The 27,972-nt window shown below is 30.6% G+C and overlaps 3 protein-coding genes across 4 annotated transcripts in view; 2 read left to right on the forward strand and 1 right to left on the reverse strand.

Annotated features, from left to right (window-relative positions):
* The window catches only part of LOC126698148 (SWI/SNF complex subunit SWI3C), an 88,379-nt gene that overhangs the window by 44,153 nt on the left and 16,254 nt on the right, over positions 1-27,972 (reverse strand). Inside the window, exon 9 of one of the 2 annotated variants that reach the window (XR_007646400.1) lies at positions 27,247-27,798. Coding sequence is in view for 1 of the 2 variants with exons in the window: in XM_050395166.1 (XP_050251123.1) it covers positions 27,337-27,798 (462 nt within the window). In the remaining variant the exon portion in view is untranslated. Of the gene's footprint in view, positions 1-27,040; positions 27,799-27,972 lie in introns of those variants that run through there. The other variant, XM_050395166.1, reaches the window with a different exon arrangement.
* On the forward strand, positions 18,074-20,302 carry LOC126700993 (metal transporter Nramp5-like). Its single transcript, XM_050399143.1, has 6 exons — positions 18,074-18,214; positions 18,317-18,431; positions 18,532-18,572; positions 19,625-19,703; positions 19,840-19,944; positions 20,169-20,302. The coding sequence occupies exons 1-6, from the start codon at positions 18,074-18,076 to the stop codon at positions 20,300-20,302; spliced, it is 615 nt and encodes a 204-aa protein (XP_050255100.1).
* On the forward strand, positions 23,888-25,236 carry LOC126700994 (metal transporter Nramp5-like). Its single transcript, XM_050399144.1, has 4 exons — positions 23,888-23,893; positions 24,045-24,176; positions 24,259-24,354; positions 24,698-25,236. Exons 1-4 carry the CDS (start codon positions 23,888-23,890, stop codon positions 25,037-25,039), a joined length of 576 nt encoding a protein of 191 aa, XP_050255101.1. The 3' UTR covers positions 25,040-25,236.

The following is a 27,972-nucleotide window of genomic DNA, read 5'->3' on the forward strand; positions in this document are numbered from 1 at the left end:
CATTTCATGAGTATAAGGGGTATTTATACTTGTGTAAGAATGGAATGCGAAAAGTCAGTTTTTCAAAATAAAGCTAGCTGGCAACTTGGCCTCGCGACTTTACTGAGTCACAAGTTTAAGCTGTGAGCTAACTGAATGGCCAGTCTGGACTTTTTGTCCTGTAGTGCTATAGCTGGCATGACGATTCAGCTTCTCTGCATGCTTCACTCGTGTGCATCCTCTGGCGGCATGCCAGTCGCGAGCCACCCGCGAGATCCAGTCGCAAGTTCTTACTTTAGTACACAGTCTTGAGCATTTCTTCACACTCTCTCACACACTACCCTTACATAATTTCCACATAAATATAGGGTTTCTAAGTGCTGAATTACAAGCAAATTGGCACGGAATAAAGCCAACAAAATGGTTGATTATATTCAACCTTACAGAAATGATCTTTTTACATGAAATATTATTTTACCAAAAATAATTGTTCACCCTTTAGGTTTTTTCTACCAAAATATTATATATTGGCTTTTCATGTGGCACATTGTCAATAAATTATACTATCCTCATGTAGGATCACGTCATTTACTCATGATTCCACTAAAAACTGCCACCTGTTTAAAATTACTGAGTCAATTTATAATAAAAATAAAATTTTAAACAAAAATTGACTTCCTTTTTAAATTGACTCAGCAATTTTAAATAAATAAGAGTCTTTTAGTAGAATGATAGATAAATAATGTAGTCTATCACGAAGACCGTATAATTTATTCCCATTGTGAGTGCTACTACAAGTTGTTCTTTCATCACCATAGCTTTTTTTTTGTTTTTTTATGTGAGCACCTTGATCTATAATGATTATAGTTCCTTATATTTTAAACTATTTTTTTTACTTAACTCAGGCAATGCATATCCATTAGCAAAATTATTCTGTATTCTTCTGTCTATAAGTCAACGATTCTGTTTAAGTCATTTTTTTTTAACTTAACTCAGGGAATGCATATCCATTAGCAAAATTATTCTGAATTCTTCTGTCTATAAGTCAACGATTCTGTTTAAGTCATTATATATGCAGGTGACAATAATACTTGGGGGCGGGTTTAGGGAAACCGGTTAACCTATAGCATATATATAAAATTAATTTTTAACTATTTCAAAAACAAGAATAACTCAAATGTGTACTTTAATATAAAAAGAGGAAGATCCGGTTGGTAATATTATTCTAATAACTTTGTTTGTGTTTTTTGAAAATGCGTGTGGAAGAAAAAGTGTGTAAAAATGCATGTAATATTGTTTAAACACTGAAAAGTGTTATTTAAAATACTCTACCAAACATCTTTTGCCAAGGAGTGCAAACATCATATTCTTAGATCTATATCTTCTTCTTTTTTTTTTTCTTTTTTTTTAAGACAGCACACTTCTTCTAGACAGAAGGATCTAAAAGTGACAGATTTATTTCTCTATCAAAAAATATATTGAGAGAGAGAAGAGTGTGACATGTCCACATGCACTATAATTAAAGGAGCTCCATTTGAGGCTTTCACATTCAGTAGTTAAATCAAAGTTGAAAGAGAGAAACAGAGAGACAGAGAGAGAATGAGAAGCCAACTGCAACAGCATCAAATAACGGAAGTTGTACCATCATCATCATCATGGGGTGGAGGGAGCAACCGTGTAGCAGCCCTTAATCTGGAGGAAACCCCTCCCCCAAATATCACTAATAGTTCCGACAAAAAGTTTAATCATCAGGATTCTCTGGTCTCCCCAAATAAATGTATAACGGCTGCTATACGATTGCTCCCTCCATCATCATGGGGTGGAGGGAGCAACCGTATAGCAGCCCTTATACATTTATTTTACATGAATAATTAGCGCACTGCCTAAAGATTGATACATGAATTTTAGTGCATTTACCCCCATTAACGTACAACAATGAATTAATACTTTGACAAGAATACAAAGTTTTGTTGAAATTTTTACCAAAAAAAAAAAAAAACAGTTTTGTTGAAATGAAAAGGTAAATGATAAGTATTTCATTTTCTATCAAAGATAAACTACTCATGACACAAATTTAAGGTACTGTAACTTATTTAGGTTCATATTTACTTTTGACTCTTAAAGTTTGAGGCTGTTTTATTCTAGTCATTTTCGTTTTAAAATTTCATTTTAACTCTTCATGTTTAATTCAGTTTTCATATTGGCCCTCTAAGTTTATAAATTTTCATTCAAAATGAAAATTTACATAAATGACTAAAATGAAAACAACTTGAAAATTTTAAGAACAAAAAATGTACTTTAACATGAAAGGCCAAAATCATTAGATCAGTTTACAAGAGAAATACTAAGCATGGTTGTGCTATTTGTTATTTTCAGCAACTATGGGTGATACTTATTGGATTTATCTTTGCGCTCATAATTCAAATGCTAGCTGCAAATCTTGGTGTAAGCACCGGTAAGATGCACAGCAAACAGATTCTAGACGAAAATAGCCAATTGATAATAGTTATTATCGTTCTGGACAATTTATTTTCTACTAGTAACTAATCAAGCTAAGAATTTGTTTGCATATCTCCACAGGCAAACACATTTCAGAATTATGGAAGGCTGAATGCCCAAAATTTGTGAAGTATTGCTTATGGTTGCTAGCCGAGTTTGCTGTAATATGCGCTGATATACCTGAAGGTAAAACAATAAAATTGTCTTTTCAACAAAAATAAAAAATAAAAAAATGATATCCTTACATTCATGCATGTACTAGTCTTATCATTCTAAAATTTTCCTCTCATCCATGTCTCCTTGTTCATACTTAAATTGAGGGAAGAATAACATATCAAATAAACAAGCAACAAGACAATATACAACAAGACAATATACAACATGTCATATAGCGTTTGCACTAAATATACTATTTCACATCCCAGTTTGGACTGGAGTTCACTAGTTCAAGCACTCTCTTACTTCTTAGCCTACAAAGATATGGGGTAATAATTCATTAATTATTTAAACTTTCCATGGCATAATTTAAGAATCTTTTATATATATATATATATATATATAATATAGAAATTCTACTTTAGTCTAATTTAAGTGTATATGACTCTTGCCCCTCACACCCCATAATTATTTATACTTGTAGAGTGACCATCACACCAATAGTGTACAGTGGTATAATTTAAGAATCTTTTGTGTTTCACAGCCTTCACTACTTATTTATGAAACTTGTGTGTAATTTTTATGCTCCGCTATATATCCACGTACTTTGTATAATATTTTTATGCCAACTGTCAATTATATATCTACGCATGTTTTTGTCTAGCCCTTTTTTTATTTTTTGGAAAATTATTATTCAATTTTTATAAATTGAGTATAATATTTTTATGCTCCTCTGTGCTTACGCCATCCAGCAAAAAAATAATCATTATAATCTATTTGCGTCACTGACCCAAATAATTTTAAGAAATTTTTTATAAGAAAAGCTACGTAAGTTGTCTGATATATAATTCATAGTTTGTAACTCGTAAGTAATCGGATTCATATAATTGTCTACTGACTCGGTCACTGGCTTTTGAACCCATTAATTTCATTCACACTTCACAGTGATATTAATTTTATATAATAGTTTTGATAATTTTATAAAGTTAAAAATATTAAGATTGTTCACCAAAATGAAACCAAAAAAAAAAAAAAAAAAAAAATTCTTAAAATTGAACATGGTATACCTTATGTGGCCATCAAATACAAGTCAAAAGACTTTACGATAATTGACTCATACGAAATTAATAAATTATTTTTAATAAAGTTTTGCCATTTTTATTAGAAATATTTGTTAAATTTTGTTTACAATCTAAAAATATTTCTTAAGCTAATATTTTAGTACATCTATTAATATTTTCTATAATAATATATGTATTGAGGTGGCTGTTTGTTTGAAATTGACAATTTCGTTTCACTTTATTATTTTGATCCCCTCTCGTTGTGCGTGGATTGCATCATTGTTTATGTAGGTACCAGGTATCTCTCATAAAAAAAAATAATAATAATAAAACATACCACGTGCCTTATTAATTTGCTGACACCACACAATTTCATTCATTATTTATTGTATGGATGATGCCCTGTTCCTTATTAATTTGCTGCCCCTCGATTCTTGCTGTCAGTGTCGCACACTCAAAGTCAAAACAAGTAACCACCGGACCCATTGTTCCAGATGGTACCTCCCCCGTGCACGTATGCGTGTGTGAGACTCGGTTCAGGTCCCCAAGGTTGGGGTGGGTCTTCTTGTGAAGAATAAAACTGATCTTTAACCCCCTAAAAAAAATATATATATATATATATATATATAAATTGTACACTAAAAGTTAGATCGGGTATTTTTTATTCAAGAAAAAGCATGGTAATAAATAAATTTTGTAATAAATTATGTTCTACTTTTTGCTTGAAAAGACAATTTTGTTTCACTTTATTATATTTTCTAGAGCAATACTATATATAAACAAAAAATTTGATAATGTTTTTTATGGCAAGCTTGTACTTGTCCTTGTCTTGGCCATCACTAACATTTTTTTTTTTTTCCCTATTACTAACAATTTGACACATCTACAAATGTCAAATTTGTGTTGATGTATATATATATATATATATATATATATGACATGTTTAATTGTTTGTTTGAAAGAAAAATGTTTTGATTCACAATAATTTCATAACATTTTCACAATAAATCATAGGTAATAAGTTATTATCACTATTATTGACGAGTAAAAAAGTAATTTTAGCTGTGAGTTCAAATTAGAACCATTAATAACTTACCACCTAAAATTTAGAGAAATACTATGTCCACAATATTTTCATAACACTTTCAAAACTGATATTATGTGATCGGTTATTATTGACTGTTATTAATGAGCAAAAAAGTAATTTCAATTGTTGATTGAAATTAGAACTACTAACAACCTGTCATCTAAGATTTATTATAAAAATATTGTGAAAATGTTACTCACATAGCAGTTCTCTAAAATTTATTTTAAAATTGTTATGAAAATATTTTAAATATACCAGTTCTCTTGTTTGAAAAGACAATTATGTTTGGCTTTATTAATTTTTGTGTAAGTTTAGTATCACAAATTTTTCCACAACTTTACTACAGAGCAACTTTTGAGTAGTAAAATCATGAACCCACATGAAATCACCATTTTATTTCCACTATTCACAAGTCGCTACGAAGTAAAGTTGCAGCAAAATTGTGGAAAAGTTTGTAATATTAGACTCTCTTTTTTTTTAAGAAACTGGTACTACTTATTCTTTTTTTTTTTCCCCTCTCTCGTGGTATGCATTACACCATTGACTACGTATCTTCTTAAAAATTAAAAATAAAAATAAAAACGTACTATGTAGTTTATTTTATTTTATTTTTTATTGTGTGGATAATGCGCTGTATCTTTTTTATTTTGCTGCTCCCCCGATTCTTGCTCTCAAATTCAAACAAGTAACCACCGGTGACCAGACCGGCCCGTTTGTCCACATGGTACTTCCGTACACGAAGTTTGTATAATTTTGTGACAAATTAGAATATAAATAATGGGATATCTTCCTTCTTCTTCTTTTTTTTCTTTTTTTTTTTTTTTTTTTTGGGAAACTTCACTTCAAACAACTTTTTAATATAGATTTAACTTGTATCCTGGTGCGTATATATATATATATATATACACAAAATATATATTAAAATCTATAGTATAATTCTTAGATATATTATCTAAATATTATTGATAGTCATTCTTATATTTTTTTTTTAACTCTTTAAAAAAATCTTTTAAGAATATTATTAGGTAGAAAAAGTATATTGTCCATTTTTTATTTTTTAAAAAATTATGTTCATTAATTCTAGACTCTTTGATTTTTGTTTGTAATAACTCACCTTTTTTTTTTTTAAGAATGAATGTAATAATAACTCACTTAAATGGAATAACTCATAGATGCTAATTTTGGGAAGCTGGGAAGTGAAAAGTATGCTGTCATCCACATGCAATAGAAGACAAGATTAGAGTAATTAGGATTAGCTATCGAATCAACAATAGCTTTACATCTAAGTCTATCTCTACAGCTATTAAATGGAGGTTTTGGCACATGAGAAGTCCATCACGCAATGCCCACAACTCATCTAAGAAACTGGCAATTGTTTTTAGAGAATCCACCGATTATCACTGAATTATCACGAATAATTCATACTACAGTGTTTAGTTTTTATGCTCTACTATATATTCACATACTTTGTGTTATATTTTTGTGCCAATAATCAATTATCAACGTGCGTTTATGTCTTGCCATCATTATTATTATTATTATGGGTAAATTGCAAATTATACTCCTAAAGTTTGGGGTCGACTGAATTTTACACCTTAAAATTTCAGAAACTTGATTTTACACCCTGAAATTTGGTTCTGTTAGCAATTTACACCCTACAGTTAGTTTCTGCTGTTAAGTGACACATGTGCATGCTAACGTATTTTTATTTTTGCCAAATCAATCTCAAAACTATGCATTTCCATGAAAAATAAAAACTTACCTAGTACGTTACAAATGATACCGTTTTGCCCATGCTAAAACACAAAAAAATCCAATCCTAAAACTACACTATTTTAGCCTAATTCTAAAATCTCCAATTAGTCACTCATATTATCAGGTATTCCCAAATCTCTGAGCAAGCCTCATCGTGAAGCCATCCACCTAAAAGGTACCGGCAGCAGCGACTCATCATGAAAAACCAATCATCTATAAAAATAAAAATTATAAAAAATAAAAAATAAAATAAAATAACCAATCTCATTCCAGCGACTCATCATGAAAAACCAATCATCTATAAAAATAAAAATTATAAAAAATAAAAAATAAAATAAAAAAAACCAATCTCATTCCAATATGGAAATCTATGAGATGTTGAAATCATCTACGCAATAGAACAATCATGGGTTTGTCAAACCAATCAACAATAATCCAAGTGCTTAACACATCAATCAGTTTAGAACTCAGGTCAACAATCATGGGTTTGCCTAACCAATCAACAATCATGGATTTGCCTAACCATTCAACAATAATCCAAGTTCTTAACAACCTAATCTCAAGTTGACACAATGCGAGCTTTTCTACACCATAATTAGTTTAGAACTTACAGTCATCATCATAATCTTTTACACGGGTCTGTAATAGTGAATATAAACAATAATCAAAACTTAATTTAAAAAAAAATGAATTATGAAAAATCATCAATAGCTATGAAAATAGCCTAAACCATATCATATCAAACAGTAATCAAACCTCACCATTGCTATGGCCATTGCCGTGGTCGCTGTTGGGTTGATGGCTGAGGTTCACAGAAGCCGAGGACATTTTTCAGGTTCACGATGAGGCCGCTACCACTAGGATGATGGGTTCACGATGAGCTGCTATCGTCGGTACCTTTCAAGTGGATCGATTCACGATGAGGCTTACTCTGAGATTTGGGAATAGCTAATGATATGAGTGACTGATTTGAGATTTTAGATTTTAGAATTAGGCTAAAATGGTGTTGTTTTAGGATTGGATTTTTTGTGTTTTAGCTTGGGCAAAACAGTACCATTTGTATAGTGACAGGTACGTTTTTATTTTTCATTGAAAAGGCATAGTTTTGAGGTTGATTTGGTAAAAATAGAACACGTCAGCATGCACATGTATCACTTAACAGTAAAAACTAACTACAGGGTGTAAATTGCTAACGGAACCAAACTTCAAGGTGTAAAATCAAGTTTCTGAAATTTTGGAGTGTAAAATCCAGTCAACCCCAAACTTTAGGGGTGTAATTTGCAATTTACCCTATTACTTTTTTTTTTAATTGAGTATAATATTCTTATGACCAACTATCAACTACTATGTATGTTTTTCGGTCATTTAAATTTTTAAGAAATTTAGATTAGATGGGACACGTGGCACAAAATTAGACTCTAATTAAATTCCAATTTGAAATCTAATTGGATTTTTTCTCAACTTTACCTATATATATATATATTTGAACAGCACAACATTGATCCTTGCCATGTAATTTAAAATATAATGTACATAAAGTGAAATTATTATTTTGCACCTTCATTATGAATGAAAAACTATTAGTGATGTCAATTTAATCCCTAAAATTTTATAAATGATTCAATGCTACTTTTGTCCCTGTTAGTGCCAAAATTAATTACTAAAATCAAACAAATCATGCCTCTTCCGAACTCCATCATTTCATGTGCGTAAATATAAAAATTAGTCATATATCAAATGACTTGATTCATTAAACAAAGTCACCAACAAACTGATATAAAAGAGAAAGTTTCATTAAGAGGGTGACCATGAATTTCTGAAGAAAATTGTATAAATCTATCACGTCCTGCAGAGCAACATATATAGAAGTTCAAGATTCAACAAGGAGTCAACACTGATGGCTATGCCCACAAATAATATTAGTGTTTCCATTAAACCAAGTTGAGGAAAACATAAAGAATACATAATGGGATTAGAAGCACAATGGACTTATTTGGCATCCTACGAAGAAAGACAACTCACAATAGTCAAGTGGCATCCAAATGCTCCATAAATACAAATCCACATAGCCTAGGCCAATTACTCGGGGTCAGCCAAATCCTCAACAAGTATCCATGTATTTCTGAACAATATAGATCAATTATAAATTCAGTCAACTAACTAATTAGCTGTTCACAGTGTCAATATCAAGCTACTGGTGATAACCATGCAAAACTATATTTTGTAACTTAATTGTGCAAGTTTGAAACTGAAGTAATTCATATTGCAAGGAGAGAAAATATGGCTACTACGAGTTCAATGATACATCTCATAGCATAACTAAGTTTACTAAAAGAAGCTAAAGAATAGAATATGGACAAAAATCTAACCCGCACTGCATTTGTTCCCCAAAATATATATATATATATATATTTTTTTTTTTTTTTTTTTTTTTTTCCAAATTGAGATTACCCCTATTATCTGTATTTGTTAATTTTGGCAGCAAATTTTGTATGAGCATTGTTGAGGTATTGACATCATTTCAAATCTTCAGTTTGGTAAATAATCATATGTATATTTCTAGGTTAGTTCTTGATGCCCACAACCTTCAAAGAATGCCCACAGCAGTCAAAAGGATTTGTTTTGGGCATCAAATAAAAAATCCTCAACAAAAAAAAAAAACTTGAAAAATATTCACATAAATTTTAGAAAAAAAAAAAAAAAAAAACAAAACAAAAACAAAACAAAACGAAATTTCTCAACGTTATTTTCTTTTAAGATTATAATATCTTTTGGATGGTATTCTATTTGTATTTTAATTTATTATGTGTGCTTGTCAATTTGAATTGTGTCTTGCATGATTACTACAATTAGTGAATTATTATTAGTGTCATGTAATGTTTATAAGAATTTCATGCTATAAGGTACTCCTGTTAAAATATAAATTTAATTTGAATTTAATCTTAATCAAGTTAATTTTCATAAGTTTAGTAATTTTGCAAAATATTTTAATGATAATTTAGCATTGCATTCTTTTAAAATTTTAAATCCTTGAAACCATTTTAATAATTAATATGTTACAATAAGTTACATGTTATTAATTACCTGTGAGGTTTTTTTTTTTTTTTTTTAAGATGTTCAAATGATTGAATATATGCTCAACCTTCTAATAATGGTATTATGGCAAGTTTAGATAGGCCAAATTTCTACACTTCATATTTAAATTATGGTTTTGTTAACACGTTTTCAAGAGGTATAAGTTAAAGAGTATTTAATAATTTTGTTTCATATATTGTTAGAAAAAAAAATTTTGAATTACCCACAAATATTAAGAAAAGCACACATAATCACAATGAATAGTTATGACAAATATTCAATCATATATATTATATTAAAGTATAATCATAATCCAAATTAAATTTTTAAAATTTGGTGTGAAGTGACAAATTCATAATACTACGCAAAACCACAATGACCATGTTACTTACCTAGGTAAGATCAACTCATCATCACTATCTTTGAATATTTCTGTGTAAACATAAGTTACAACCTAGTTTTCGTTAAAGCTAAAAGAGTCTTCTAGTTAAAACTGATGTAGAATATACAAAGCATACTTTCCTAGAGCAGCAAGGGCTCTTGAAATTATCACAGCACAAGTAACTCAATTTTGCTAGTTTAGACAAAAATCAGTACTTTGCCACTTAATTTTGTGATTGGCATGAATTAACATTTTGGAAGTTTTCTTAGTCATCCTAGGTTTTTATCTTTTTAGTATTTATATTTTATGTAGCTTCCAGAGATAATCATCAGACTATTATTCAGATTAATAAAACTCAAATTTTTTTTCTATATTGAGATACGATTTATCCCAACCAATTAATTTAACAATTTTCAAGGACCAGCTACCTAGCTCTTTGACATTTTAACTCTCTCTCTCCTACGTCTCAACTGATCTACCTTTTTTCCTCTATTTTACTTTACTTTACTTCTTGTCTTCTTCGCTTCTTCGATTATTTATAAAAACAAGCATTGTGTAACATTTTCCGTTTTAATTCAACAGTCCAATTAGATTTATTAATACCTCCAAGGCTCCACCACTTGTATAATTAAGAATAAAAGTCTACAAAAGCAAAAGCAAGTGTACTAGTTAGAATTCCCAGATTTTTTCTTCTCATCTTTTTTTTTATTGGAATTTTCTTCTTATATATATTTATTTGTTATTAAAATAATTAATAAATTATATAACATTATAACTATAATAAATTACTAGTAAACCTAATAAAATATACTATTATATATCATATAATATATATATAATATAATTAACATGTAATTGGTTAGTATTTTTTTTTTTTTTAAGAATACTAAGCATTTTTAACACATACACACACGGAGAGAGAGGAAAATATCTTAAAGAAACTAACAATGGTGTATATCCAAAAGGGCCTAACTCGTGGATATACAACACAAGTTTTAAACCTCTTTAGTATTAAAATTTAAGTGATTGTTTGTTTACTATTTAACATTCTTTGATTTATTAGTATTTTTTATCTTAGTCATTATACTTAATAATGGATGATAATTTATTTTGAAAATCTAGGTTTATGGCCAAATTATAAACTATTGACTTATTCTTTTTGTCAATATTGTCTCTTGATTGTTTAATTTTAATAGATACGTTTTTTTTTTTAACATATTGAGTTATAAAATATTTAACGTATATACTAAATTGTATTTACAATACTATTTGAGACTATTATGCATACTATGAATATAATTGATATATACATCAAAGTCACACACACCAAAAAAAAAAAAAAAAAAAAAAAAATTCTCAAATGGCTAAGCAGTAGTAGAGCCAAAGATCGGAGCCGTCGCACACAGCCAACAACAAACCCACCCCATTTAACTCCAAGTCTTGGCTTTGTCCCTGTAAACAAATAAAAAAGATTATTTTTTGTTTGGTCCCCCTAAATATAAATTTCTGAATCCACTATTGATCAAATACAGTATTGTGCTTCCGCAACATGAAAAACCTTGCAATCAAAAATTGAGCAAATGTAACAAAAATATTTTTTGCAAGTTAATTTTTTGTTTGATAAAAAATTTATGTTATTCATCGGCTTTCCATGTGGCTCATAGTGAGGACGGCCAAAATGGGCAAATGCCCTTTTCGCGCAAAATATACAGCGTTTTGCCCCCTTTCCCAAACTAATTAGGGAAATACCCCTGTTTTGAAACTCAATTTTCTAAAAATCGAGTTTCAACTTAAAACTCAATTTTTGAACAGTCGAGTTATAACAAACTGAAAATTAAAAAAAAAAAATACTGGAACTCGAGCTCCATGAACTCAAGTTCCATGCAATTTTTTAAAGCACTATAGTGGCGTTTTAAAACATGCAAGTTTTTTTCTTAAGTCTGATCGCTCCACAAGGAGCCCTATAGTGGCATTTTAACATGCAAGTTTTTTTCTTAAGTCTGATCGCTCCATAGAGAACCCTATAATGGCGTTTTTTATGGAACTCGAGCTCCATGAACTTGAGTTCCATGCAATTTTTTTTTTTTTTTAAGTTTGATCGCCCCATACTCTATTTTCTACAAATCGAGTTTTACATTGAAACTCGATTTTGAGAAAATCGAGTTATAAAAGAGAGGAATTTCTTTCATTAGTTTGAAAAAGGGAGCAGAATGTTGTATATTTTGCGCGAAAAAGGCATTTGCCCATTTTGGCCTAGTGAGGACTACTACAATCTACAAGTTCTTCCATCACCTGATATATTTTTATGTGAGCACTTTGAACTATATTGATTATAGTATCTTATATTTTAAACTATTTTTTTTAGTTAACTCGTGCAATGCATAGCTATTAGCAAAACTAGTCGCTAACCCGTGCGATGCACAGGAAAGCTACTGATAAGCTAGATATCAAAATGCTAAACCCCTACCTACAAAACATTAAGCATAATTGTTACTTTAGTCCAAAGGCATGGGTAAATATTTTATTATAGATGATTAAGATCAAAATTTTGTAAGTGAAAGAACTAACAATCTTCCATCGAATCAGATTCCTTTTCCTGCAATTTTCTTAGAAAGGATTTTCTGTAGATCATGCAAGTAACTTTAAGTTTACCACAAAAGGGGGAAAATTTTCAGCACCCCCCAATTTCACATGCTAACAAAATGGAACCTTGGTAAATTTGGAAAGCTAATAAGTTCCTTCTCTTTTATTACGGTATTGATAGATCAAGTAACAATTACAACTTTCTTTAACTATTCCTTGTAACCTGTTGGTACCTCTACCCATTTATTTACTTTTTGATTGGTAATCAGTACAAATAGAAATTGAGCCACTTAATAAGGTAGGGATTTTCGAGGGTTAAGGCTATATCCATTGTTTAGCAAAAATAACTTTTTCCATTGAAATGGAACCTGAACACTACAATATACTATGATATTAAAACTCCAAGCATAAAAGCAGATTTAAAATAGCAACCATATATTTGCTGCAATTATTAAACATACACAGGGGAAATATAAATTATTTAAATAACTCCACCTCGCTCAGTTTCCACTAAACAAATTCAAACCCATAGCTCAATTTCCACACACAAAAAATTCAAATTGATTATCACCATTTTAATATCTATTTAAAATATCGAAGATGTAACTCACTTCAAAAAATATTGTACAAACCCTCAATGAGATAATTACATTCACTTCGATGGACAGTATATCAAACAAAAGTAATTTTGATTGCCATATAATTTGATATGGCACATATTTTTCAGTTACAATAATATATAGTCCACACTACCACATCTGTCATCCACGGACTCATAAAATCTAATGACTTGAAACTGGAGTTGAGAACATGAGAAAGATCTAGGATAACTTAGTACTCCATCAAATTCTTTATTCAACTATGGAACAAAAACATATATTGGCAAATGAAATAGCAAAGTATGAGATTTATGTAATGAGCGTGAGAGTGAGAATAAGTTGCTATGACAGCAGGTTTCTCACAGAAAAATACAACATAACAATGAGGTGACTTACTTGAAGCTAAAGTTTCAAACCTAAGACTTATCTAAGTGTGTGCACAAACTCAATTACAGATACAAAAGAAACACAACTAAAACAGCACATAAGAATTTCATTAGCATAATCATATTTATAATGAAAGTGGCAGAACACAAAGTGCTTTAGAAAATACCAAGTCTTGACACATGGAACAATGAATTTTAGACTTGAATTGAAAACATCAGAAGAAGTAAAGGAAAATCCATAAAGCTGGATTGTTTGGGGTCATCTATATATATATATATATAAATGACCCCAACAATAAGAATTGTTAATATTACATAAAGTAGCCATTAAAGGTTGTGATGTTGGAAATCAAATTGTGATTAGACAAAAATGTACCACCATTACTGGAATCTCCGACCAAAAGTCATCAAACTATATAAAATTCTGATCTAGTGACTGAAACTCAGAGAGAGAGGCGAAGTTTTGGTAGCTGTAAATCAAGAAACAAAATGTAGGACTTTCCCTGGGAGCTGAAGGGAATGTCTTCCAGAATATATAAAAACTAAACTGATCTTCATAAAATCATAAATCAACATTGCAGCTGAAAGAATTATGGATACAATTAAAAAGAATAAATTCAATTATATTAAATCATGAAATTACAACAGGCAAGCAGATGTCACAAACAACCAAATCGAATTTTACAAAAGAATAAAAAAATATAGATACTGAGAACATAAAACAACAATCCAACACCAAATCACTCACAAGCTTGTCTAACATACACCAAGAGTATGAGTAGTTTAAGCCTCAGCAGAACCACTTTTCAAAGCTCTCTCCAACCTTGCCTCAAATGGAGTAGAGTGCCAATTCACTCTCTTATCCTGCACGCCCACAAAAACTTAATCAGAACACTACTCCATCCCCTAAAACAAAAATCTCACCAATCTTTAAAACCTAATAATTCTTTTTTTTTTTTTTTTTTTTTTTTTGCTTTTTGCTTGGAAATAGATTGATCATAGTTGATTTCTTTAGGTTTTAACAATTATGCATAAAATAGCATTGTTTAGGAACACAACCTTCTTTTTATAAATTGAAGTATTTTTTTCTACTAAAACTGATATAACTAAACTAAAATTCAAAAAAAGCTAAGTAATCCAAACTATTCTAAGTCTGAACTTGAAACAGTCAAAACATAAACCTACCAGCTGTATTTTTTCTGCACAAACTGATATAACTACACTAAAATTTGAGTTTCATGTACATAGATTATCACAGAGGCAAACATTACAATTCAAATTGAGAGAACACTAAAATAGTTAGAAATTAGATGTATATAGATTATCACAGAGGCAAACGAATACCACACCTTTAACCCTGATTCGAATGGAGGAAAAGAATAAAGAGAAAGGCAATAGCAATAAACTTAGAAATTGAACAGCTGTGAAAAAAAAAAAAAAAAAAAAAAAAAAAAGACTAATAAGAATCAACTATTTATAAGATAATAGTTATAATTACAGATTTCTAAACAAATTTGACAAATTTGATTAAAAAAGACATGAACTTGTACAGAAGAGGTAGAAGGTTTGAAAAAAAAAAAAAAAAAAAACAGGGGATTGAAGAACGCTGACGTTTTAGGTGCCCAAATAATTATTCAATCAAACAAATGATTAAGCTAAGCTAAATCAAATGTGCTAAAAAACCTAGATAGCAAAATAAAACAAAACTTATAGGTAAAGTAAAACCTGTAGGATTGTTGTCAAATTTTGAAGGTTGGGAGGCTCTTCAATACATCTCCACTTTCTTACAATACCTGTAGAATTTGAATTTCTATGAGTGTTTCCCTGACTTCAACAAAAAAGAATAGAGAGAAAAAGGGGTTAGGAATTGAAATCCCTAAATTGAAAAAAAAAAAAAAAAAAAAAAAAAAAAAAAAAAAAAAAAAAAAACCAAAACCTGATTAAAGACGAAATCCTTAAATTGACAAAAAAACCTAATTAAAGACAATAGGAAAAGAGTTTATTCATAGATTAATTGAGAGATACCGAAAGAGAATGCTCTGATATGGAGGCTGGGTCGGAGATTGAAAACGTTGGCTCCCATGGTCGTGCCCTTGCAAGCTTTCTGTGAAATAGCTTGGATCTGCGTTTGAGAGAGTGTATAGTTTCTGCATTTGGTGAGTAATGTCGAAAGGAGGGTTGCTGGGTTTAGTTTTGTCAAGAGGAGAGGTTTTGCCTTGCGTGTTTTGGTTTCAGAGGGTTTTGGTTTCAGAATTATATCGGGAAGAGTACTTGGTTTGTGGAAGGAGACTATATATATTTAATAAAAAAGAAATAAATCAGATTTAAAAATTAAAAATTTATGACTTTTTTTTTTTTTTGGTTTTGGTTTTTTTTTTTTTTTTTTTTTTATTTTTTTAATATTATGCTGACGTGAAAAATTGTGGGAGTTTCAAAAGCTTCGGTTTTATATATATATATATATATATATAGAGATGGGTTCAAGTTACACCTAGTGTAACTCTTTAGAGTTACACCTAGTGTAACTCTTTAGAGTTACACCTAGTGTAACTCTTTAGAGTTACACCTTTTCTAAACCATTGGATTTAAGTAGATCCAATGGTAAAAAAAAAACACTCATTAATGCTAATATTCTGATTAGTATCTCATTAATTATCCCTTATTTATTACATTCAATACCTATCTCTTAACCTAAAAAACACAAAAAAGTATAGGTCTCTCTCTTAAAAAACTTACTTCGATTATTTTATTAGAAAATAAAAAGTAAATATTTGACAAGACCAGTAGACAAGTATACACGTATGCTCGAAATGAAAGAATGAGCCTTGACAATGGTTCCTAAGTACATGAATAATAAGAGCTTATAGAAACATAATTCCCAAACAGATCAAAAAGCTGTGATCCCTCTAAAATTTCAACAACAATCCATGAATCCTTTCCTGAAGTTCAAAGGTGAGCATGATTTATCCCAAAAAGAAAAAGAAAGGTAAGCATTTAACGATCTTTTAATACCATAGTCTACATCTAAAATACACTACCACTTTAATAACATTTTCTCTCTTTCCGTATTATGAACAAAAATGTCAATGATCCATCATTTGACTCTTTTTTTTTTTTGGTGGTAAATATGATTTTTTAAAGTAAATTTTATTTATTTATTTGAGATTGAAACTTTGAATGAATTGGAATTATTAAAATCTGGGAAAGTCAACAATTGGGCACCCTCACCGTCCCATATATTTGATCAATTTGGTATCCTCTGGTTTCTTTTTCTTATTCCCTTCCGATGCATAGATTATCAAATTTGATATTGGGCTTAGTTTTTTATTCGGCTTGGTTTCTTATTCGGCTTGTTTTTTTTTTTTTTTTTTTTTTTTTTTTTTTTTTTTTTTTTTTTTTTTTTTTTTCTTCTTTTGCCTTCTGCTGGCAACCTGTAGAGGTGAAACAATGGTGGAGGAGACAAAGAGAGAGAAACGGAGAGAGAGAAACGTAGAGAGAGAATCAGACGTTAAACATTTTTTGGTTTAGAGATAGGTTTAAAATGTAATAAATGAGGGTAATTAATGAGATCCTAATAAGAATATTTGAAATAATGATAGTTTTTTTTAACTGTTGGATCTACTTAAATCTAACGGTTTAAAAAAAGTGTAATTCTAAAAAGTTACATCAGGTGTAACTTGAACCCATCTCATATATATATATATATATATATATAGATTATTCTATATTTTCATTTCTGTCTACAAAAGTCAACGATTCCTAGGTAGTATTGATAGTTTATATATAGCTTTCACATATATATTGTTTAAGTCATTATATTTGCAGATGACAATAATACTAGGCGGGATGGTACCTTCTAATAGACAATGTGCCTGGGGCGGGTTTACGGAAAATCGGTTAACCTGCATTTATATATATTTCATATAATTCTTAACTATTTAAAAAAAAAAAAAAACATATTTAAAAAATTTGACAACATTTATGATGCGTTATAATATGGCAATAACTTGTATTAGTATTTAGTTCTCATTTCGATCCACTATTTCTATTATTTTTTATTTTTTACATACTAATAACAATTTATCACGTCAATAAGATTCAAATTTTTGGTCAACTTTTTGTGTTTGTACTCTATGGACTTTCACCAACACAAATGTGTACTTTATAAAAATAAAAATAAAAATCTAGCCAAGGAGTGGAAAAATCATTCTTAGATCAATATCTTTTTCTTTTTTTTATTCTTAGATAGTAGTCCTACATATATATATATATATATATATATATTCTTCTCGACAGGAGAATGTGACAAATTTATAATTATTTATCTACCCAAAAGAATAAAAAAGAAGTTGGGAGTTAGTTTAGAGAATGACTGCTACGCCGTCCGGAATTGCCAAAGATGACGTTTGCATGGTTCACGCCACATGCACTATAATTAAAGGAGCTCCATTGGAGACTCTCACTTGCAGTAGTTAAATCAAAGTCGAAAGAGAGAAACAGACACACAAAAAATGAGAATCCAACAGCAACAGCAACAAGTAACTGATGTAGTACCATCATTAACATGGGGTGGAGGTAGCCACCGTGTAGCAGCCATTAATCTGGAGGAAAGCCCTAATAGTTCTGACAAACATGATCATGAGGACTCTCAGGTCTCTCTCATTTGAAACTCTTTTCTTTCTTTCTTAATTAGCTATATATTTTCTTTCTTTAAATTGCTTAGTTCTATATGTTTGGATAAATTATCTTGTTAGAATCAAGATTTGAGTATAATATATATGATGTTCCAGAAACCTAGGTGGAGAAAGTTCCTATCATATGTAGGCCCTGGATTTCTTGTCTCCATGGCTTATATTGACCCAGGCAGCAGTGAGTCTCTCTCTCTCTCTCTCTCTCTCTCTCTATGTGTGTGTGTGTTTGTGTGCATGTGTGTATTTTACGAAGTAATATCTTTTTTACTATGTCGCAGTGGAAACTGATCTGCAAACTGGAGCAAATTACACATTTGAGGTAAATCAAATAGGAAAAAAAATGGAACTATCAGACAAAATATGATGGAAGAGAGAATGAAAACAAGAGCATTAATTAATTATTATTTTTAGGCATGCAGATATATTATAGGTTTAATCACTTTCAAATACTTTCTAAGAAATTATTTTTACTTGTTTTAGAAGTTTTAATTTTATTACTTCTTGTTAAAAAGAGAGGAGATATAGATTGTTAAGATTAATATAATTTCAAATAATAATTTACTTTTTTTGGTGCATTCACACATGAAATTTTCTTTTTTCCATTTGTTAGTTTTAGTTTCAATTTTTGGTAAAACAACTAAACTTTTGCAATAATGTCATATTTCAAATTAATTATTTCTTATATAAATTCATTTTACATGAATAATTAGAGCACTACCTATAGATTTATACATGAATTTAAGTACATGAATAATGTTACAGACACAAACTATTTTACAAGATTTTTACAAACTAATGGTGTGGCAAACTTCTTACTAATTTTCATTTCATCATCTAAGCCCACTATTAATATCACTTTTTCATTTACCAATAATCATTTACCACATCAGCAGTTTGTAAATTTTTTTGCAAAATAATTTGTATCTTTAACATTACTCTTAAGTACATTTTCCCCATTAAGATATGACAATGAATTAATACTTTGACATAAATACAAAATTTTGTTGGGATGAAAAGTTTAAATGAAAAGTATTTCATTTTCTATTAAAGAAGAACTACTCATGGCCCAAATTTAAAGTACAATAACTTATTTAGGTTCATACTTTACTAAAGTATACTTTTGGCCTTTAAAGTTTTAGATTGTTTTCATTTTGGCCATTTTTGTTTTAAATTTTCACTTAACTCTTCATGTTTAATTCAACTTTCATATTGGCCCTCTAAGTTTCAAAATTTTGAAACGGAAATGACCAAAATGAAAACAACATGAAACTTTAAGCACCAAAAATATACTAAAGCATGAAGAGCCAAAATAATTAGAAATTAGTTTACAGGAGAAATGCTAATCATGGTAGTGCTATTTTCTATTTTCAGCTACTATGGGTGATACTTATTGGGTTTACCTTTGCGCTTATAATTCAATCGCTAGCTGCAAATCTTGGTGTAAGCACTGGTAAGATGCACAGCAAACCAATTCTGCACCAAAATATAGCCAATTGATAAAAGTTATTATCGTTTCTGCCGCAATTTTTTTTTTTTTTTCTACTAGTAACTAATCAAGCTAAGTATTTGTTTGCATATCTACACAGGTAAACACCTTTCAGAATTATGTAAGTTTGAGTACCCAAAATATGTGAAGTATTGCCTGTGGTTGCTTGCCGAGTTTGCTGTCATATGCGCTGATATACCCGAAGGTAAAACAATAAAATTTACCTTTCAAAAAATAAATAAATAAATTAATAAAAAGATATCTTTACATTCATGCGTTTACTAGCCTTATCATTCTTGAATTTTCCTCTCATCCATGTCTCCTTGTTCATATTCAAATTAAGGGAAGAATGACACATCAAATAAACAAGCAACAAGACAATATAGATCTTGTTATCAATAAACTTTTTAATTTTCCTATTCGTGGCAGTGATTGGGACAGCTTTTGCACTAAATATATTATTCCACCTCCCACTCTGGATTGGAGTTCTCATCACTGGTTTAAGCACTCTCTTACTTCTTGGCCTGCAGAGATACGGGGTAATTTATTCATTAATTATTTAAAGTTTCCAGTAGTATAATTTAAGAATCTTTTCTGCTCAATTAATTATTTAATAAATTTGGGTTTTTATTTGCTTTTTTTTTTTTTTTTTTTTTTGGTAGAAAAGGAAATGAATTAAAAGAAATTAACTATAGGACAACAAAAGGTTCATGATAACACTTGAAAAAGAACAGACCATTCAAGTATGAATCAAAAACGCCAAACAAGTTCACAGGCGATCATACAACACAAAATCAGTAGCTTGATTGGCATCTATCCTAGCTAACTCATCAGCGCACCTATATATTAGTTTCATGAAAGCAATGGCTAATGCATAGTTGCTAACTTGGGGAAACTGGGAAACCAAAAGTATGCTGTCATCCACAATAGAAGACAAGGGGGCCTATTTGGTAGTCTATTTTGAGCATTTTAAACACACTTACACATATTTCCACACACTTTTTCACTCACACTCATATCAAAAATACTCAAACAACATTATTGAAACTTCTCTACCAAACACCCCCAAGATTTGAGTAAGTAGGATTTGCTATCAAATCAACAATAGCTTTACATCTAAGTCTATCTCTACAGCTATTAAATGGAGGCTTTGGCACATGAGAAGTCCATCACACAATGCCCACAACTCATCTAAGAAACTGGCAGTTGTTTCTAGAGAATCCACCAATTATCACTGAATCATCACGAATAATTCATACTACGGTGTTTAGTTTTATGCTCTACTATATATTCACATACTTTGTGTAATATTTTTATGCCAATTATCAATTATCAACGTGCATTTATGTCTTGCCGTCATTATTATTATTATTTTTTTAATTGAGTATAATATTCTTATGACCAACTATCAACTACTACGTACGTTTTTTGGCCATTTAAATTTTTAAGAAATTTGTATAATATTGTTATGCTCAGCTATCTACCTGCGCCAGTAAAAACAAAACAAAACAAAACTACGTGAGTTGTGTGATAGTTACATTTCAGTACATAGTTTGTAACTTGTAAGTAATCGGATTCATATAATATATAGTCGATCTATTGACTCAGTCGCTAGCTTTAGAATCCATGCATTCACACTTCACAATCATACTTTATATCTATTGTATATTGTAATCCTAGTGAAAGTTTAATAATTTTAAGGTTTAAACATTCTGTGGCTATCCAAATACAATTCAAAAGACTTTACGTTAATTGACTCCAACGAAACTCAATCACCTTCATTCACCGAGTTATGAATTAATAATTAATAATATATGTATGTATTTTACTGTTTGTTTGCAAAGACAATTATGTTTGACTTTATTCTCTCTTTTTTCATATTTTTTTTTCCTTCTCGTTGTGTGGATTGCGTCATTGTTTAATTAGGTACTGGTTATCTCTCAAAAAAAAGTACTAGGAAGGTAGTTAGTGTATTTATTTATTTTTTATTTTTTATTATGTGGATAATGCCCTGTGTCTTTTTCATTTGCTGCTCCACCGATTCTTGTTGTTATGGGTGTGTGGATTATTTGTATAGTTTCTAAGTTCTAACCAAATTCAAAAAAATAAAAAGTCAAAACAAGTGATATACTAAAAGTTAGACCGTGGATTTTTATTCCCAAAAAATGCATGGTGTCAACCTGAGCTAATTTCTTAGAGTTCAAAAAGTTGATTTTCGTTTCTCTTTTCATTTTTCAGTTTCCACATTAATTTTAAGAAAATGTTAAAGGTTCTACAAATTTAATTACATAAAATTTATAAACTAATGTAATAATGAATTTGATTCGTCAAATTCAACCACCAATTAAATGAATATTTGATTTTTTTTTTTTTTTTTTTTTTTTTTGAAATCAGTGACATAGTAGTTTGTACGCTCTATAAAGTAAAATTGTAGTATCTCCAACATTATTCTTAGTTTTAATGTTAAAAAAAATTTGTGAGTGTACAGGTTAGGAAGCTGGAGATGCTGATATCAGTGCTAATAATGGTAATGGCTGCATGTTTCTTTGGGGAAATGAATTACGTAAAGCCTCCAGCGGCTGCTGTGGTAAAGGGATTGTTTGTACCCAAGCTCAGTGGCCAAGGAGCCATTGGAAGTGCCATAGCCCTTTGGGGTTCCATTATCGTGCCGTACATGATTTACTGCTTCATTAAATATCCTTGCTTATTGTTTCTTTTCTTTCTTTTTTCTTTTTTTGCTTTTTTTTTTTTTTGGTAAGATTGCTTATTGTTTCATAACTATTTCTTTTATTCTTTCTAATTGTTTTGTTATTCCATTTCGATCTTTCTCATCAATAGGCACAATCTCTTTCTCTACTCGGCTCTTGTGCTATCCAGAAAAGTACCACGTTCTGTCAGTGCCATCAATGTAAGAAAATATATATATATATATATAGTTTTAATTAGCAGGTCCCATATTTTACACAAAATAATATTTTTAAAAATTACATAATATCTTTGTAGGTTACTACAACCTTAAAGCAGCCACCATTCTCCTTTTTCTCTTCCATCTCTTAGCTTTTTCAAAGTTTCAAATTCTGGTTGTTTGCTAAAACCCCAAATTGATATATATTTTATTTTGCATGTATATTGATATACTATATATGAACACTTTTAGATTTATTTATTTTCTCAATTTATTTTAAGGAATCAAATTAGATTTTATATTTTATATATATAGATTAATCTCTTAGTTTGATTGTTAGAAACTATTAATTGATTTTTTTTTTCTTTATTTTAATGATTTATAATATATACTTGTACATTTTTCGTTTATATTAGATTTTGTATGATAATTACATTAGTTTAATATTGTTTATTTATTTTGTTGTTAATATTGATTAATTTTTTAGATTATTTTTTGCTTCTAATTTTGTTCCCCTTGAATTAAAATCTAGGTTCCGCCACTGATTATTACTCTTAAGAAAAAGACAAAAAAATATATATATATATATATATATATATGCTTTGATAATTACATAAATTTGGATACCTTAATTATTGTGGTTGGAGAAATTTTTTTTTTTTTTTTTTTTTAAGTACTCATAAACCATGTAAACATAGATTATAAAACTATAATTTATTTAATTGCAAAAGGGACAGATGATGTCTTTATTCCAAAATAGTTGCTTTTTGCTAATTTTCATTGTGCAATACTGCAGGATGCATGTCAATTTCACTTGATAGGGAGTGGATTCGCATTGGTTGTCGCATTTTTAATCAATGTTGCAATCATATCCGTAACGGGCACCATTTGCTCAGCCAACAATATCTCAGATGATATTGCTAATCAATGCAATAATCTTAACCTTGACACGGCCCCTTTCCTTCTAAAGGTTCAAATTTATATATGAAGTTATTATATTAAAATAATCGATAGATGATACAATTTATCATTTTTTTCAATTTAAGCTTTTGGGGTAAATAATAATCTATCAATTTGAATCCAATTAAATGTATAAGCACACAAAGTCTAACAAAAGCTTTTTTAAATTGTTTTATGTGTGTAGAATGTGTTGGGTCGGTCAAGCTCAACTATATATGCCATTGCATTACTAGCCTCTGGGCAAAGCGCTAGCATCACAGCCACTTATTCAGGGCAATTCATCATGGAGGTCTCTTCAAAATATAAGTGTGTGTGTGTATGTATCTATACTTTATATATATATATATATATAAAAAGTATAGATACATACATAATATGATCTGACCCTAATTAATTGGGATTGAATTTTAATTAATTTAAGGATGATGTGGCATTTTTAGGGTTTCTTGGACCTTAAGTTGAGACTATGGATTAGAAACCTGATGACAAGGTGCATTGCCATTGCACCTAGTCTTATTGTTACCATTATTGGAGGATCTAAAGGTGCAGCCCAACTTATCATCATCACAACGGTTTGTAACTTGTGAACTATGTCTTTTTTTAATGTTGATACCTATATTCAAACATAGAATAAAAATTTAATGGGTTTTGCAGATGGTACTTTCATTTGAGCTTCCATTTGCTCTAATCCCTCTCCTTAAATTCAGTAACAGTAACCCCAAGATGGGACCACACAAGAATTCAATCTATGTAAGTTGTTTTTGTACTTCTATTCTTTTAAATGAGGTCGGCTAGTACAGTAAGCCTTGAATTCAATTGACTAGGGCGATAGACTGGTTTTATAAAGCCTATAAATGCAATTCATACATATAAGTCTACATCATTAGATATTATATCTTAAATTCATCAATTAAATTCGATCATATGACTACATTCCTTAATATAGCATAAACAGTAATCTTCTTCTTCTTTTTTTGACGAAAATTAAATTCAATTATATAGCTTATTGATCGATGCTATCACGTGATTGAATTTAATTGAAAAAACTAATATTTTCTTTTATTAACTAAGCATCAAACAATTATGCTTGTAGATTATGGTGATCGCGTGGACCCTTGGTGTGGCATTGACTGGCTTTAACATGTACTACCTGATTACAGCCTTTGTGGGTTGGCTAATTCACAACAAATTACCCAAGATTGCAAATGTGTTTGTTGGGATCATAGTGTTTCCCCTAATACTCGTTTACGTCTTAGCAATCTTGTACCTTACCTTTCGAAAAGACACTGCTGTAACATTTACTGAGCCCATAACGCCTGACCAACCAATGGCCCAAAACAACATAGAACAAGGGCTTAGCAATTCTTATGAGGTGGTCGAGGCTGATCACATTCCTTATAGTGAGGATTTGGTTGTTATCCCACTACCAGAGTAAGGCGTTTTTCTACATCAAATTCAAATGCAACAAGTGCCAAGGTGTTTCATTAGTGGGAGGGAGCTCCCAAGTTAAATGAGACATGAACTTTCTTCAACTTCATCTAAGGCTTTCTTCTTATGTAAGTGTAATTGAACTGCCTATGGTAGTTTCCACTGCACCTTTGTAAATTTATGTTAAACTTCTAAGTTTGTCATTAATATGATAATTATTGTAACGACATTAAAATTTTCATAATAGTTATTGTAAGGACTTAATTTGTGACGACCCCAAAATAGTATTGGGTTCGTACGTAAAAAGGCTCAAACAATATAATTTGTAGAGCGTAGATTTGGAAGGCTAGGCCTTGGTCACCGAACGGTGGTTGGTCATAGTGTTCATACAGATTTAAACCGTGTTCACTCGAGGAGTCTTTCTCCTCGATACGGTTTGGGAGGCTCTGGTTCTTGGCCTTTTTTCCCCCCCAGCCCTTTGCCCGAATTGCTTGCTTCCCCTTTTATATTAGCTTGTGTCCCTTATCCAACGTCCACGTGTAGGTTCGACTTTCTAGGACTGATACTTGTCCCATCAGCCCATACCCAAAGTGGTTGGGGGTGGTTGTAAAAGCTGAAGAGCATGGTTCTGTCAGGTGCAAAGTATTCAATGGCAATAATAGCAGCTTTCCCTTTGTCCTTAGTCGTCATACTGTCTAGCGGTCCTTCCGCTATCAACATAGATATTTTAGGTTTTTCCCAAAACTATTCCTATACCGTTCTTGACCTTTCTTTCAGAAAGGCCTCGGGGATGCCGAGGACAGAATCATTCTCGGCTATGTCTCAAGATTACTTGGACTTTTATTATACGTCCTCGGCTATATCTCTCCTCGGCTCTGGCCTTGGGCCCCAATGTAAAAATGGGCCAGGGTCACAAATTATTGGGACCCACAGTTATTTAGTCTCATTTATTTCTATAAATATCTGAAAACTAAAGCGTAAGATTTATTATTTTTATACTCCTGTTAAGCCACATCACTATTGCATTTAGGCCCATTCGGTCCACTGCAATCCACTTCGAATCATTTCAGTCAACTTTGGTCACTACGGTCCATTAAGTACATTTCTCTCTCTTAGAATAAAAGAGACTAGAGAGTGTCTCTGTAAATTATGAAGTCCAACTGTAGAATTAAAGATTGACCTTAAATCAATTAACCAGTTACCCAAATGCCAAGTTAATTAATTAATCCAAATTACATGCAAATCCAATTAAGGCACAATCAAATCACCAAACTAAATTAACTAACTACAAGATAAAAATAGCATAAACTAAATTGACTGCTGAAAAAAAAAAAATAGAAACCAAATTGACCGTATATAACCCCAAAATATATGAACCAAAATAGTACTTTTACCTATAATGTAAATAAGGTTAAATTATTATTTCAAACCTTCATCATGAATGAACAACAATCAATGATGTCAATTTAATCCCTAAAATTTCATAGATGATTCAAAGTTACTTTTGTCCCTATTTTGTGCCTAAATTAATTGCTAAATAAAAAAATCATGCCTCTTCTAAACTGCATGATTTCGTATTCGTAGATATAAAAATTAGCCATACATCAAATAACTTGATTCATAAAACAATTTCAAGAAAATTAGTTTCTAAAAAGGAAGGACAGAGTTGTCACTAAAGTTTTAAAACTGTTTTGCAACTTCAAGAACAAAATTAACTTAATAGTTCAAGAGTACAAACTCCAACACAATTTATACTAAATTTATGTGTCCAATCAATAAATATAAAAAATCATGTCCGGTTTAAAATTAACTTCTAAAACAACCAAACCAATGTCGTTAGCTATGCAAAAAAGGAAAATCACCCCACACAGTGTTGCGTGCACCATGGGGCACAGACCGTGTGCAACACATTGCATTCGGTTGTTAGTTATGATAACCGTTCTACATTTTATGCAAGAGACATATACACCTTTCCTCTCATAACGTGCGAGTTCTAAACAAAACAACATGAAAGAATATACTTTTTAAATTCAAGGATGAGCCAACCAAATCTATTCCGAACACTAATTTCATAGTATAATTTGCTTTGGGAAAAACTAATTCCTATTTTTGACAGTATACAATTACAAGACCTACAATATCTGCCCCATCTAATTTCCGTTTAAATCAAAAATAGACAAATGTGAGGCAGATTTCTTGGCTGATCCATTTAACCTTTTTCTGCCCTTTTCGTATCCAATGCAGAAATGAATCACCAAAAGGAATTGAATCATAAAATTGAGAACTAATATAATGTTCTCTTTTCTAACCTAAACTAGAGCTAGTACCAGATACAGGTCGAAGCATTGGTTGATTGAGAGTAGGCTGTACATTCCCTGAAGAGTTGAACATGACATTTGAAGTAGGTGACTGCTGTATTGCTGACATAGGCAACCTTGGCCCCATTCCAAACATTTGCTGCCGCGGCATAAATGGCATGTGGGGATGGACTGGTTGATTGTTATTATATCCCGGAATGCTCGGCTGTGAAGGTGAAGCTGATATAATTTGTTGCCTATTGTTGCTGGTATTATTGTTAACCATGGAAGGACCAACACCTGGTAGAATCATTGGTGAAGTGGCCCCAGCAGATCCAAATCGAGCTGATATCATGCGGGCCCTCTCAGCAGCAATCCTCTGTCTTGTCCTCTCAACTTGTTCACATTCTTTCATCAAAAATGTTTCCACTTCAGCAAATTGCTTCAGCTTCAGCTCCAATCTTTTCAACTGTCAAGTAAATTTCATAGCACAGAAATGGTTTTGGGAAGTTTTAGTTTTCTTTCAATGAGGGGATCATACTTCATAAAGAAATTTTCCACTTCAATTAAAGTAACTGCTTAAAGACAGACAACATTTTGTAAATAAGAAAATATTAGGGGAAACTATAACAGGCAGTGAAGA

The sequence above is a fragment of the Quercus robur genome, chromosome 9, assembly GCF_932294415.1.
Source record: "Quercus robur chromosome 9, dhQueRobu3.1, whole genome shotgun sequence".
Taxonomy (NCBI): domain Eukaryota; kingdom Viridiplantae; phylum Streptophyta; class Magnoliopsida; order Fagales; family Fagaceae; genus Quercus; species Quercus robur.

Coding starts and splice junctions, on each gene's coding strand:
- LOC126700993 (XM_050399143.1), top strand. CDS start 18,074: ATGAGAATCCAACAGCAACAGCAACAAGTAACTGATGTAGTACCATCA. Junction 18,573..19,624: donor GAGCAAATTACACATTTGAG/GTAAATCAAATA, acceptor TTCTATTTTCAG/CTACTATGGGTGATACTTAT. Junction 19,704..19,839: donor AAATCTTGGTGTAAGCACTG/GTAAGATGCACA, acceptor ATATCTACACAG/GTAAACACCTTTCAGAATTA.
- LOC126700994 (XM_050399144.1), top strand. Junction 24,177..24,258: donor AACTTATCATCATCACAACG/GTTTGTAACTTG, acceptor TGGGTTTTGCAG/ATGGTACTTTCATTTGAGCT. Junction 24,355..24,697: donor CACACAAGAATTCAATCTAT/GTAAGTTGTTTT, acceptor TTATGCTTGTAG/ATTATGGTGATCGCGTGGAC.